Source organism: Tachyglossus aculeatus, chromosome 3 (genome assembly GCF_015852505.1).
Source record: "Tachyglossus aculeatus isolate mTacAcu1 chromosome 3, mTacAcu1.pri, whole genome shotgun sequence".
Classification (NCBI taxonomy): Eukaryota; Metazoa; Chordata; class Mammalia; order Monotremata; family Tachyglossidae; genus Tachyglossus; species Tachyglossus aculeatus.
The window spans coordinates 73,751,948-73,766,560 of record NC_052068.1 but is presented as its reverse complement, the minus strand read 5'-3'; the positions used below and the strand labels follow the sequence as shown (position 1 = coordinate 73,766,560).

Here is a 14,613-nt window from a genome sequence, read left to right as displayed (position 1 = left end):
CCGCTGGAATGCTCCAGGACGAATTCCCAGAAGAGTCGGCACTTTAGTGGTGCAGAGGGCATCTCCCTGAGCCTCCAGGGAGTGGGGCCATCATGGTTCACAGACCATCAGGGTAAATTCCAGCTAACACCACCAACAGAACGGGCTGTCCCTGACACGGTTCTAGGGTGAAAGGGAACGGATCGGCTCAGAACGTTGGACGGGGAGGTAAACGCTAATCCCGGTAATGGGACGGATGCTCTGAGGTCAACGGACGCTGTGTGAAGGGGAGAGGAGCAAGGTGGGATTGATTTCCCAAGTCCGCAGGGGCGGGGAGAGGGGGAAGCATCTATCCATTTGCCCAGGGACACTTTACAGAGAAGACTTGCTATGAGCCGTGCTCCTTTCAAACTTCCGTTTGAGCTCAGACACGAGGGCCGACTGGAAATTACTCGAGAGCTTGGGGGTCAGGGATCCGGAGACGGTGAGCACCGCCCAACCAGGGGTGCCACCCTCCCACCCCGGAGGGCTGACCACGGGCTTGGTGGATGGCGGAGAGGGTGGAGCAGGGGCTGAAGGTGGACCGTTGTTGTTGCTGTTCCCATTCGGTTGGCTGGCCTCCGGATGGTCCTCCGGGGCGAATCGGCTGGCGGCTTGCGACCTCTTGAATTTCAGCCACTCGGTCCTGATGCTGCGGGGGGGTGGGCTCGGCCTCTTCCGGATGATCCGGCGCACGGGCAGGATTCTGTTGGACTTCTTGTTGCGCCAGAACATGGCGGTGGAGATGACGACGGTGACGATGACCAGGGCGCTCATGACGCCGGCCAGCACGCCCACCGCTTTCATGGGGTTGTCTTTACTTTGCATCAAGAAGGCAGCCATGGGTCCTTTGGAGAGCGTCTGGAAAAGAGGACAGACAGAACAGCTGACACCACTGTGGGATGAGACTGCGGGTGCCACCTTCTTCTTCCTAGAGTTTGCAAAAGTCCCCTTGGATTTCCCAGAGGGGTAACGGCCCCATAGGAGGAGTTGGCTCCTCCCCAACTGGCTTTCACTATCACTAATGCTAATATAACAGCTCGGCTCAGTACCAGGTGACAGTCTCCGGCCCGTGAGACGGTCACCCCCTCGGAGCCATCACTGGGAAGAGGCACGGCTTACTCTGGAGAAATTGTTTCGAGGCGCAGAAGCGAAGGGCTCAGTGGCAACCGGGGATCGGGAAAGCTGGAAGCAAGGTATTTTCAAGCCAAAAAACCATTGAAGTTCCTTACATCTTGGGATCTTATCTGTGATTTAAAGCCGCTGCTTGGCTCAGGTGAATGGTTAGCATTCTGGTTCTCTTGTACTCTCTTACAGAATGGACCCAGAGCCTGCAAAAATGGACCTGGGGAGGGCTGAGCTCAGGGGACCAACAACCAGAGGTTCGAACTGCAGGTGTTCAGCACAGGGACTGCCTCGGAGCAGCCGGGATAATCTTTATGAATTTGAGCTGAGGATGCAATCTAGATTTTTTCACGCTTTTCCAGTAGAGAATGGTGGAAATCACCAAGGTCCCAGGAATAATGGCAAGAAAGCCGCTCACACCAATCCCAAATATGGTCCGTGGATGCTTCCTGAGGCTGAACGCAGGCCCCTACCCTGCCTCTGATCTGAAAATATAAGAAAAACCATCAGCTCAAATGTTATCAAAGCCAAAAAGAACAGCAGAATTGATTTAAGAGAGAAGGCAGGGCTTCTGAGGAAGTGTGAGGCCACACGACCAACCGGTCAGTCCTGGAGATGAAATGCCACATTCCCATCCTCAAGTTGGGGTGCACTGCTCCTATCCAGGAGATGGGAGGCAACTCCCTTGTCCAGATTCCAAAGGGGCTTCCAAGGAGTTGCTTTCTCCACTGTGTTTCCAGGATGAAGAGACACAAGTCCCACCGTACGAGGGGGCAGGGAAGCCCCTTGACAATCCTCCCTTCTTTCTACCTGGGACCACAAGAGGCTGGAAGTCTGAGAAATAAAGTGCTTGGTGAGCCTAGAGAAGTGGGACTTGTTTGGAAATGATCCTGTTTAGTGTGAGCGTCTGTCACCATCAACTCCTCACCGTGACACCAACGCTGCCAGTGCCCAGCAGGCAAGGAAGCGCATTGGGCCTGTCCTGGGGACACTGCTCAAAGTTGCCAACTTCTAATTTTGAGCAGGAGGATGGAAAGGAGAGGGATTTTAGCAGGGGCGAGAAGTGGGAGGGCCCAAGCTTTAAGGAGTAAATAGGCCAGAAAGCCATCATTTTGAGTCTTTTCAGTCCTGACTGGAAACTCTCTGCTCTTGTCAGAGACCTGGAATGTCTCGGGAGTCCAGCTCAAAAAACGGTGGGAGTCATTTCCCTCATTGCCCCTGAGGAGCAGGTATCTAGAATTTTGTTCAAGAAACAGCATGTCTTCGTGGAAGGAGCACAGGACTGGGAGTCGGGAGACCTGAGTTCTAGTCACAGCTGCCATTTGCCTGCTGTGTGATCTTGGAAAAGTCACTTAACTTTTCTGTGCCTCAGTTTCCTTATCTGTATAATAAGGATGAAATTCCCATTCTCCCTCCTCCTTAGACTGTGTGGGGCAGGGATTGTGTGTGATCTGATTACCTTATATCTACCACAGGGTTTAGCACAATGCTTGCTATCTACTTCTTCTTCTGTGGATCCAGACAGAGGTCAGGTGAAGACGTGTTTCAGGTAGCTATTCCTACTGATTCCCTCAACACGGGCTCGGGCTGAGAATTGCGAATTGAGCGTCTTGGCATTGGCCTTCCTTATGTCGTGCTCTGGAGTCAGGGCTCCACCAGCGCAAATGATTTGATTCCAAAAGAAAATTGAGAGGGAACCGTAAAAAGCACCCTTACCAGTCTTTCCCAGAGCTACAGGCCTGAGAAAAAGCCATCTTTGATGTAGTGTTTGGTCTTCAACCTGCCTCGGTGTACACCATTCTGCCCCAGGGCGGGATGGAATTCGGGACTAAACTGCTCCCAGCGCCCCCTCCCGACTCACCTCCTCGGCGATGTCGATCTTCAGCACGGCCGTAGTGCTGAAGGATGGGGAGCCCCTATCCTTGGCCTGCACCACCACGGACCAGATGCAGTCTTTGTTCTTCGTGATGTTGTGGATGATGTCCAGGGAACGGATGTAGGACTTGAACTTGATCTCCCCTGTGCTCTGGTCTATGTCAAACACATCGGCGGGGTCGGCTTGCATGATGGCATAGTCGACGACGTTGTTGGGCTCTTCAGCATCCTGATCTGTAGCCTGCTCGGAGGGACAGAGACCGGCAGTGAGCCTCGAGGGGCTGAAGAGCATCGGCAGCGCGGAAATTCTACCTCTGGTGGGGCTCTGAGACTCCTGCAGAGGGACCCATTTCCTCAGGTGGATGGGGAAACGAGGGTGCCGGTCTTTCCATAGTAATGGAAATTAGCTCATTTTGTCAAGAGAAGCAGTGTGGCCTAAGTGGAAAGAGCCCAGGCCTGAGGGTCAGGGGTCCTCGGTTCTAATCCCCTCTCTGCCCCTTGCCTGCTATATGACTTTGGGACGTCACTTAACTTCCCTGTGCCTCTATTTTCTCATCTGTAAAATGGGGATTCAATACTTATTCTCCTACCCCCTTAGACTAGCAGCCCCAAGTAGGTCAGGGACTGTGTCCAGCTTGATTATCTTGTATCAGCCCTGGCGCTCAGTACAGTGCTTGATATTTAGTACGTACCTAAGAAGGACCACAGTTATTGTCTCTATTAAGTGTGTAGGACAGATACTGCACTCAGGTTTTCTAAATGACTGGTGGTAGTCCCCCTTCTGGACTGTAAGTACACTGTGGGCAGGGAACAACAACTCCATACTGCATAGGAGTCTAACAACTCCTATGTACTGCACTCTCTCAAGAGCTTAGTTCTATGCTTCACAGTCAATAAACCACTCAATAAATACCACTAACTGAATGACGATGAGGACGAAGCACTTTCTGCAGGTTCAGTACTGCTACTGCCCATTCATTCATTCATTCATTTATTTATTCAGTCATATTTATTGAGCGCTTACTGACCCGCCTGCGGAGGTTGGACCCTCTAGCGCTTGGACAGAAACGGCCCGCTAACTCACCTCTATCTTCACAGGGCTCCCAAAGGTCATGGTCTTCTCCTGGATGCTCCCGTCAAATTCCGGGCAGTGGTCATTGACGTCCAGCACCGTGACGAACACCTCCGCCAGGCTGGACTTCCCCTCCGCATCTTCTGCTTTCACGTAGAAATTGTACTTGGAGGTGATTTCGGCATCCAAGGAGGCCCATGGCTGGGTGTAGATGATCCCCGTGGAAGGGTGGATCAGGAAGCTGGGGGGCACAGATGGCAAACAGAAAGCATGGATTGGCAGCCCAAGGCAGGGAGACTCATGTTTGCCAACAGGCTGCAAATGAGTCAGAGACGGCAATGTCCCACCAAAACATCTTCTCCCGGCCCACCATCACTCACTCACTCACTCAATCGTATTTATTGAGCGCTTACTGTGTGCAGAGCACCGTACTAAGGCTTGGGAAGTACAAGTTAGCAACAGATAGAGATGGTCCCTGCTCAACAGCTGGCTCACAGTCTAGGAGGGGGAGACAGACAACAAAACAAAATATATTAATAAAATAAATAGGATAGTAAACATTCATTCATTCAATCGTATTTATTGAGCGCTTACTGTGTGCAGAGCACTATACTAAGCGCTTGGGAAGTACAAGTTGGCAATATATAGAGACAGCCCCTACCCAACAGCGGGCTCACAGTCTAGAAGGGGCAGACAGACAACAAAACAAAATATATTAACAAAATAAAATAAATACAATAGTAAATATTAATTCATTCATTCAATCATATTTATTGAGCGCTTACTGTGTGCAGAGCACTGTACTAAGCACTTGGGAAGTACAAGTTGGCAACATATAGAGATGGTCCCTACCCAACAGCGGGCTCACAGTCTAGAAGGGGGAGACAGACAACAAAACAAAATATATTAACAAAACAAACTAAATACAATAGTAAATAATCATTCATTCATTCAATCGTATTTATTGAGCAATTACTGTGTGCAGAGCACTGTGCTAAGCGCTTGGGAAGTACAAGTTGGCGACATATAGAGACGGTCCCTACCCAACAGCGGGCTCACAGTCTAGAAGGGGGAGACAGACAACGAAACAAAACATATAAACCAAATAAAATAAATAGAATAAATATGTACAAGTAAAATAAATAGAGTAATAAATATGTACAAACATATATACATATATACAGGTGATGTGGGGAGGGGAAGGAGGTAAGGCCGGGGGGGGAGTGGGAGGAGAGGGAGAGTACAGTGCCTGCCACCTAGTAGGCGCCTGAGGAAGACCATAAAATATAAAATAAAATAAAATAAAATAAAATAAAATAAAATAAAATAAAATAAAAACCGAAGCAGCGTGGCAGCAGGGTGCGGGGAGGGCGGAGTTTGGGGGGGTTGCCACGGCGGGTTTACACGGATTCAGCAGTTGGTCTGACGAGCCTTCCCAAGGGGGGAGGGGGGAGGGGTCAGTGTCCGGAGGCAACTGATTCTGGCTTGCCCTAACAAAATATGTCTGGATGTGTTTAATTACAGCCAGTCAGAGGATCCAATTTTCCACAGCTTCTTTGTGAACCCTCTTTTTTTTAAAAAAAAAACCATACTCTTCTTGTGTTTAGTCTCCTCTCTGCCTCCCTCCCTCCTCTTCCTTCCTTCCTCCCTCTTTCTTTCCTTCCTTCTGGCAGTCATTGCTGGGTCTCTTTGCTCTTACATTTGGGAAGTTTTGTCCCCCTTTTTTTAAAAAAATGGTATTTGTTAGGTACTTACTATGTGTTAGGCACTGCACTAAGCGATGGGGTAGATACAAGCTAATTAGGCTGGGCACAGTTCATGTCCCACATGGGGCTCACAGTATTAATCCCCATTTTGTTGGGGATTATGTTGCCAACTTGTACTTCCCAAGCGCTTAGTACAGTGCTCTGCACACAGTAAGCGCTCAATAAATACGATTGATGATGATGATTTTGGAGATGAGGTTACTGAGGCACAGAGAAGTTAAGTGCCTTGCCGAAGGTCACACACCAGACAAGCGGCAGAGCTAGTATTAGAACCCAGGTCCTTTTGACTCCCAGGCCTGTAAGCTATTTAGGTTGGACACAGTCCATGTCCCACATGGGGCTCACAGTATTAAACCCCATTATACAGATGAGGCTACTGAGGCACAGAGAAGTGAAGGGACTTTTTCAAAGTTACACAGTAGACGAGTGGCAGAGCCAGGGTTAGAAGCCAGGTCCTTCTGAGTGTCAGGCCTGTGCTCTATCCACCACTCAGTGAAAAGAGCATGGGCTTTGGAGTCAGAGGTCATGGGTTTGAATCCCGGCTCCACCACGTCTGCTGTGTGATCTTGGGCAAGTCACTTAACTTCTCTGAACCTCAGTTACCTCATCTGTAAAATGGGGATTGATTGTGAGCCCCACGTGGGGCAACTTGATCACCTCGTATCCCCCCCAGCGCTTAGAACAGTGCTCTGCATATAGCAAGCGCTTAACAAATGCCATCAATATTATTATTATTATTATTATTATTATTATTATTATTATTATTACTTCTTAATTTGGCTCCTCCTACAATTCCTGGATTTTTTTGCCAGTGGAGAAAGAGAACAGAGAATGCCATCCTCGAGCTGACAACCTGCAATCAGGGATTCAGAACGTGGAAGCCTCTATGCCTATCCTCTTTCTCTTTATGCCCACTCTCAGGAAGTGAATTCAGTTAGCAGACGAAGTTCTTCCCATCCCTCCTACCACGGAGAGCTGAATCTCATGAGACTCAGGGGCCTGCCTCTCCTGGAGTCAGGCAGGAGAGGAGAAGGCCAGTCCCGGGAAAGGGGGCTTCCAGGAAAATGGGGTTCCCGGGCTCCTTGGGTCCTGGTTGGCCTGCTAAAGGAACTTTGGCCCTTTTTTTAGGTTTTTAACTTCTTATATCCCACCTCTTCGTGCTCAACAAGTATCAGTTCTGAATCTCCTCTTCTGGTGAGGCACTGAGTGACGATAAGAAGTCGTCTCCCAGAAAGGATGGAGGGTAAGTTCCTTGAGGGCGAGAAATGTGTCTACCAACTGAATTGTATTCTCTCAATGCTTAGTACTGTGCTCTTCATGCAGGCAGCGCTTAGCTTAGTCAATCAATCAATCAATCAATCAATCGTATTTATTAAATTCTTACTGTGTGCAGAGCACTGTACTAAGCGCTTGGGAAGTACAAGTTGGCAACATATAGAGACGGTCCCTACCCAACAGTGGGTTCAGCTGCTTGTGAAGCAGTGTGGCTTAGTGGCAAGAGCCCGGGCTTGAGAGTCAGAGGTCATGGGTTCAAATCCTGGCTCCGCCACTTGTCAGCTGTGTGACCTTGGGCAAGTCACTTAACTTCTTTTTGCCTCAGTTACCTTATCTGCAAAATGGGGATGAAGACTGTGAGCCCCACATGGGACAACCAGATTACCTTGTATCTATCCCAGTCCATAAGAACAGTGCTTGGCACACAGTAAGCGCTTAACAAATACCAACATTATTATTATCAGTAGTAAATACCACCGATTGATTGAAACCACTGGTAACGCCTGCCACCTTCCCACCCCAACATCAGGGTTTCTGCTCTCAATAAGCCCTCTGGATGTGGGGCAGGAAGGGACTGAAGCGGGCGGCCTCTACCATCTTTAAATGGCTCCTTCAAGTCCCCTTTCTCACAAGTCTTATCAGGCGCTATATTTTAATGTTGCTCTCTATGTTTGCTTTGTGTCTCATTATTTCATCTCGCCAACTGTATCTGTCACTAAACCCCAGCTTATGCTTAGAATGGGAGCCCTAGAGGGCCGGGGCCACGCATCTCACCTTTTTCTAATTTTTCAGTGCTTAGTACTGTGCTCAGGGTACATAAAACGGTAATAAATAGTACAACTGCTACTGCTTCTTGTAGCACATGAGCTGGCCCATTGTGGAGTTCATTCATTCATTCATTCATTCATTCAATCGGATTTATTGAGCGCTTACTGTGTGCCGAGTCAACATCACACAGCAGTAGGTGAGGCTGAGTGGCTTTATAATAATAATAATAATGATGATGATGGCATTTGTTAAAGTCTTACTACGTGCAAAGCACTGTTCTAAGCACTGGGGAGGTTACCAGGTGATCAGGTTGTCCCACGGGGGGCTCACAGTCTTCACCCCCATTTTACAGGTGAGGTAACTGAGGCACAGAGAAGTCAAGTGACTCGCCCAAAGTCACACAGCTGAAAAGTGTCGGAGCTGGGATTTGAACCCGTGACCTCTGACTCCAAAGCCCGGGCTCTTTCCACTGAGCCACGCTGCTTCACTATGAATATGGACTGGGCTCACTGTGGGCAAGGAACGTTTCTACTAAATCTGTTACATTGTACTCTCCCAAGTGTTCATTACAGTGCTCTGCACAAAGAGAAGCAGCATGGTCTAGTGGAAAGAGCACAGGCTGGGAGTCGGACATGGGTCCTAATCACGTCTCTGTCTCATGTCTGCTGTGTGACCTTGGGTAAGTCACTTCACTTCTCTATGCCTCAGTTCCCTCATCTGTAAAATGGGAATTAAGACTGTGAGCCCCATGAGGGACAGGGACTGTGTCCAACGTGATTACCGTGTGCCGAACCCAATGCTTAGAACAGTGCTTGGCACACAGTAAGCACTTCACAAATAACACAGTTAACAAATACCACAGTAAACACTAAATAACTATGCTCCACTGATAATGGATAGAGCACAGGCCCGGAAGTCAGAAGGACCTGAGTTCTAATCTTGGCATGGCCACTTGTCTGCTGTGTGACCTTGGGCAAGTCACTTCACTTCTCTGTGCCTCAGTTATCTTGTCTGCAAAATGGAGATTGAGGCTGTGAGCCCCACATGGGACAGGGACTGTGTCCAGCTCTATTTGCTTGTATCCACCCCAGCGCTTAGTACAGAGCTGGCTCTTCCTGATTTTGAGGCATCCTCTAGGCCGAGAGCTTGTTATGGGCAGGGAACATGTCTACCACCTCTTTTATACTTTACTATCCCAAGTGCTTAGTACCATGCTCTGCTCACAGTAAACATTCAATAAATACAATTGGATGAGTAAACGAGGACAAAGCTTTACTCCTTTAACCATTATTGTTTGAGTTATAGTAGTTTCAGTTGTTCAGTACGCACCCTGAATAGGCAGGGGACAGAAAAAGTGCACATTTGATGTTATCATGGGACAGAGTATGAATGTGCCAAAGATTTTCAGTGTGACACTCACACTCATGTATTTAATCTCACCATCAGCAGTGAGGTCTTCATAGTGAAGGGTAACTCTATAAACTGTGTGCAGAGCGTTATATATCTGACGACTTGACACCTGTCCACATGTTTTGTTTTGTTGTCTGTCTTCCCCTTCTAGACTGTGAGCCCGTTGTTGGGTAGGGACCGTCTCTATACGTTGCCAACTTGTACTTCCCAAGCGCTTAGTACAGTGCTCTGCACACAGTAAGTGCTCAATAAATATGATTGAATGAATGAATATTCATCTGCCTTCTTGGTGTTTATTGTGGCTCTCCTATATCCTAACTGTGGGTATCCTTTCCAGGCTTTGTTCTCAGGCTCCTGTCTTATTACTTCACAGTGACCCCTCGGGAAGCTCATCTCCTTCCATGGCTTCAATTGCCATTTCTACATGGATGACCCCCAGATCTATCTCCCTAGGCCCGAGCTCTCTCCTTCTCTACAATCTTGGATTTGCTCCCATTTCCAAGCTACTTCTATTTGGATATCCCACGAGCACCTCAAGCCCAGTGTGTCCCAAACTGAACTTCTCATCTTCCTTTTAAACTCCTCTTCCTTTTATTTATTTTTTTAAAAGGTATTTGTTAAGCACGTACTCTGTGCCAGACTCTGTACCAAGTGCTGGGGTGGATACAAGCAAATAGAGCTGTACACAGTTCCTGTCCCATGTGGGGCTCACAGTCTCAATCCCCATTTTGCAGATAAGATAACTGAGGCACAGAGAAGTGAAGTGACTTGCCCAAGGTCACACAGCAGACAAGTGGCCATGCCAAGATTAGAACCCAGGTCCTTCTGACTTCCGGGCCTGTGCTCTATCCATTAGGCCATGTCATTTCTCTCCTCTTCCTAACTTTCCAACCACAGTCAATAATAATAATAATAATAATAATGATGATGGCTTTTGTTAAGCACTTACTATGTGCAAAGCACTGTTCTAAGTGCTGAAGCACTGTTCTAAGCACTGAATAGGATCACCATCCTCCCCATTTCTGGAGCCCACAAACTTGGCATTATCTCGGATCTGTCCCTCTCTTCTAACACTCAAATTTAGTCTGTCCCATCGCTTCTGAAGCCCTATTTGGCTTGGTGGCTGCCAACCAAGTCCTACTTACAGATCAGATCCTGTTCCATAAACAGAGTATTTGACTTCACCCCAGAGTCCTGAGTCCGGATCGGTCGCCTAGAAAAGAGAGGAGAGACGAGGTCAGCTTAGTGGGCCCGTGCTTCCCTTCAGTCCTGACCCTGGCCCTAGTAATCCCAAAAGGGAACTTGACCCTTGGCTTCACCCGTCTACTTGCTGGAAAATGCTGTTGTTTCCTGAGCCAATCCATTAGTGGGGAGCTGGAGGAGCTCAGGCCGGACTCCTGCCTCGCGGCCCTCCTATCCACTACCTGAACACTGGGAAAATCTTGGAATGGGCTGGGGGCTGAAGGATGCTGGGCTGGGCCCCGGATGATGCTGGGCTGGACTCCGGAGAACTCTGGCCACTTGTTACTTCAGGAACCCATTCTGCATGCCAGTCCAGCTGAGGGAGAGGAAAGGGAAACTTAACTGGCTGAAAGGTACTTGAGCCAAAGAGCCATTCCTGCCCATGGCTGGGTAGGGCGGGAAACTAGCTGCCTGTGAGGAGGAGGGAGGGAGCAGGAGGAGAGGGAACATCCATATCGCCTCAGGCGATGGCTAGGCTAAATCGTTCTTAGCTTTCATCAGGAAGAAGCCCTGCTCCAACGCTTTTCAGTAAACATCTCCTCCTGTTTCAACCTCCAGCTGGAAATTCAAGCAGAGCCCGGTTGTTCTTTTAGCCTCTCTGGCCCCCCAAGAAGCAGAGTATGGCAAAGGAATCTAGTCTATTTCTGCTTGGTTGTCCTGCCAACACCTCAAATTTAAGATGTCCAAAACATAACTCCTTATCTTTCCCATCCTCCCTGTGATTTTTCCATTATTGTAGGCAGCACCACCACCCTTCCTGTCTCCCAAGCCTGTAACCTTGGCATTATCCTTGACGCATCTCTCTTATTGAACTCACATACTTGATCTGTCACTAAATTCTGTCACCTACACTCACCATACTACACTCGCTATAATCTGTCTTTTCCTTTCCATCCAAACTGCTACCATGTTCATCCAAGCATTCTTCCTATCTCCCCCTTTATTACCACATCAGCCTCCTTGCTGACCTCCTTTCCTCTTGTCTCTTCCCACTCCAGTCCATTCTTCCCTCTGCTGCCCAGATCATTTTTCTACAAAATGTTCGGTCCACATTTCCCCATTCCTCAAGGATCTCCAACTGGCAGGAACTTTTTACCATTGACTTTAAAGCACTCAATCACCTTGCCCCCTCCTAATTTACCTCACTATTCTCCTACTACAACTCTGCAAACTTCACCGCTTCTTTAGTAACAACCAAGTTACTGTATCTCGATCTCATTTATCTCACTGCTGACCACTTGCCTACATCCTACCTCTGGCCTGGAATGCCTTCCCTCTTCATACCTTCCCCACCTTCAAAGCCTTATTGAATGCGCACCTCCAAGAGGCCTTCCCTGACTAAGTCCTCATTTAATCTTCTCCCACTCCCTTCTGTGTCGCCCTTGCATTTGGATTTGCTCCCTTTATTCACCTCTTCCTAAGCCCCACAGCAATTACCACTAACTTTCCCACCACATAGCCCTAATTTATTTTTATTTACATTAACATTTGTCTCCCCCTCTAGACTGTAAGCTCGTTGTGAGCAGGGAATGTCTATCAACTCTGATATACTGTTATATTGTACTCTCCCAAGCACTTAGGACAGTACTCTGCACACACTAAGCATTAATAAATAAACCAATAAACCAATAAATATGATTGGTTGATTGACTAACTGATAGTCAGTAGTCAGATTCTTCGGCTCACAGTCCAAAGAAATGTCTTCACTCTCCCCTGGCTCTTACTTCAGGGGGACAGAGTTGATGACTGTGCCGCTCCTCTGCCACCCTCTCGGGGTCTTTTCTGGCACGAACCTACCGTGACAGCGACCACATTGGAGCCCCCCGGTGAGTTCTCCGGGATGCGGGCGACGTAGAAATCCGAGGAGAACTTTGGGACGTTGTCGTTGGTGTCCAGGAGCTGGATCACAATGTCAGCTGTGGAGCTGAACTTTTCTGGGGTGCTCAGTTCCACTGCCAGGAGCTGGGGAGACAAGTGCGGGGGCGGTGGGGCACCACTGGGTCAGGTGCTGGGGCCTGGAGCATCAGGGATGACCGCTTAATAGGCACTGCCCTGGAGCTCACCCCAATGCCCTGGGGAGCAGGGGAGGGGAGAAGCCGATAACCTAAGCGCTGGGGTAGATACAAGTTAATCCAGTTGGACACAGTCCCTGTCCCACATGGGGCTCACAGGCTTAATTGTTGTGTTGGACTCTCCCAAGAGCTTAGTACAGTGCTCTGCACACAGTAAGCACTCAATAAATACGATTTCCTGATTGACTGACTGAGCAACGAGAGTGTAGGGGCAGAGTTAAATCCGATCTGGGCCCCTGGGTGCCCCAGGCCCCTAGGTTAGAGTTGCAGTAAGGAGAGGAAGTTCTTTGGGGGCAGGAGAGCAGGCTCTATGATGCCAAACAAGGCCAAACCCTGAGGGATGTCAGGAGGAGTCTGGCGTGGGGATGGGCAGGTGGACGGAGGAGGAGCAGCTAAATCCTAATTCATTCATTCATTCATTCAATTGCATTTATTGAGTGCTTACTGTGTGCAGAGCACTGTACTAAGCGCTTGGGAAGTACATATAAAGATGGTCCCTACCCAACAACGGGCTCACAGTCTTGAAGGGAGAGACAGACAACAAAACAAAACATGTCCAACTCTGGCACTCTCTCACCCCCACAGACCTGATCTGACTGAGGTAGGATAGAATCATCATCATCATCATCAATCATATTTATTGAGCGCTTACTGTGTGCAGAGCACTGTACTAAGCGCTTGGGAAGTACAAGTTGGTAACATATAGAGACAGTCCCTACCCAGCAGTGGGCTCACAGTTGAAAAGGGAAGGGGTGGGGGGGAGGAAGAATCCAGAATCCAGAATTGATTGGATGCTCCTTGAGGGCAGGGATCAGGTCTACCTACTCTACTGTACTTTTCCCCAAATGCTTCGTAAAGAGTTCTACTCACAATAAGCACTCAGTGAATACCATTGATTGATTGATTGAGAGACAGACAGGACTCAAAATCGGGAATCCCTCGAGGGAAGAGGGGGCAGAAGGGGCCCCAATTTGGTACCTTGAAGGTCAGCACCTTGGATGCCTCAAAGTCAATGGCGGCCGAGTTCTCCACAATGACAGTGACCTGTGCTTCGTTTAAGACGGTCTGGGGGACAACACGGAAGATGCCCCCGGGCCCCACCAGCTTCAGGCTGAACTTGGCATTGGCACCCTAAGAAATCAATAGGGCAGATAGAGGGGAGCCCGATGGTCAGCTGGGGTCCCCAGGAACCTCCCCTCCAGTCCAAGTGGAAAGCTGAGTTGCGGTTGCCGGGGCCACTCGAGTCCAAGGTTCTTGGGATTTTCGGCCCTGAACCCTGAGCGGTGTCTGACCCAGAAACCCTGACCCAGGGCCCCGGGGGCTAGGAGGGGGCAGGTGGGGCAGCAGGCCGAAGGGTTGGAGAGGAGGTGGGGAGCCTGCACTGTCCTTTGGGCAAAGGGGGTGGGTCAACGGGTCTGTCTCAAGGGGAACAGGGCACTGGGGTCACCCAAAGGAGGACCTGGAGTAATGTCCAGAAGGGCTTTCACTCCTATAAAGTGAGGTGAGGTGAGGAGGAAGAGTCATGTCTTCTCTAGAGAAGCAGAATGCCTCAGTGGAAAGAGCATGGGCTTTGGAGTCAGAGGTCATGGGTTCTAATCCCGGCTCCGCCACTTGTCAGCTGAGTGACTTTGGGCAAGTCACTTCACTTCTCTGGGCCTCAGTGATCTCATCTGTAAAATGGGGATGAAGACTGTGAGCCCCCCGTGGGACAACCTGATCACCTTGTAACCTTCCCAGCGCTCAGAACAGTGCTTTGCACATAGTAAGCGCTTAACAAATCATCATCATTTTTATTATTACCCTGCCCTAGTGATGCTTGCCTGTGGTGCTGGATCTCCCAGACCGGCCCAACGGTCGGTGGAGAGGGGGGTGAGGGTGTGAAGCCCAATCAAAACCCAAGGGGCCCATCACACCTGTCCAACGGTGAAGACTCTCCCAGAGATGGACAGTTGGTTGATCCAGAGCCAGTCCATCCATGCCCCCTACCTGG

At 49.2% G+C, this 14,613-nt stretch overlaps 1 protein-coding gene across 1 annotated transcript in view; it reads right to left on the bottom strand.

Moving 5' to 3' along the window:
• Nucleotides 1-351: 351 nt before the first annotated feature.
• Nucleotides 352-14,613, bottom strand: part of CDHR1 (cadherin related family member 1) — a 40,407-nt gene continuing 26,145 nt past the window's right edge. The window contains exons 12-17 of the mRNA XM_038744312.1: nt 13,602-13,754; nt 12,349-12,513; nt 10,455-10,522; nt 4,103-4,331; nt 3,005-3,259; nt 352-879 (exon numbers count right to left, since the gene is read on the bottom strand). Coding sequence (XP_038600240.1) covers nt 352-879; nt 3,005-3,259; nt 4,103-4,331; nt 10,455-10,522; nt 12,349-12,513; nt 13,602-13,754 — 1,398 coding nt within the window. The remainder of the gene's footprint in view (nt 880-3,004; nt 3,260-4,102; nt 4,332-10,454; nt 10,523-12,348; nt 12,514-13,601; nt 13,755-14,613) is intronic.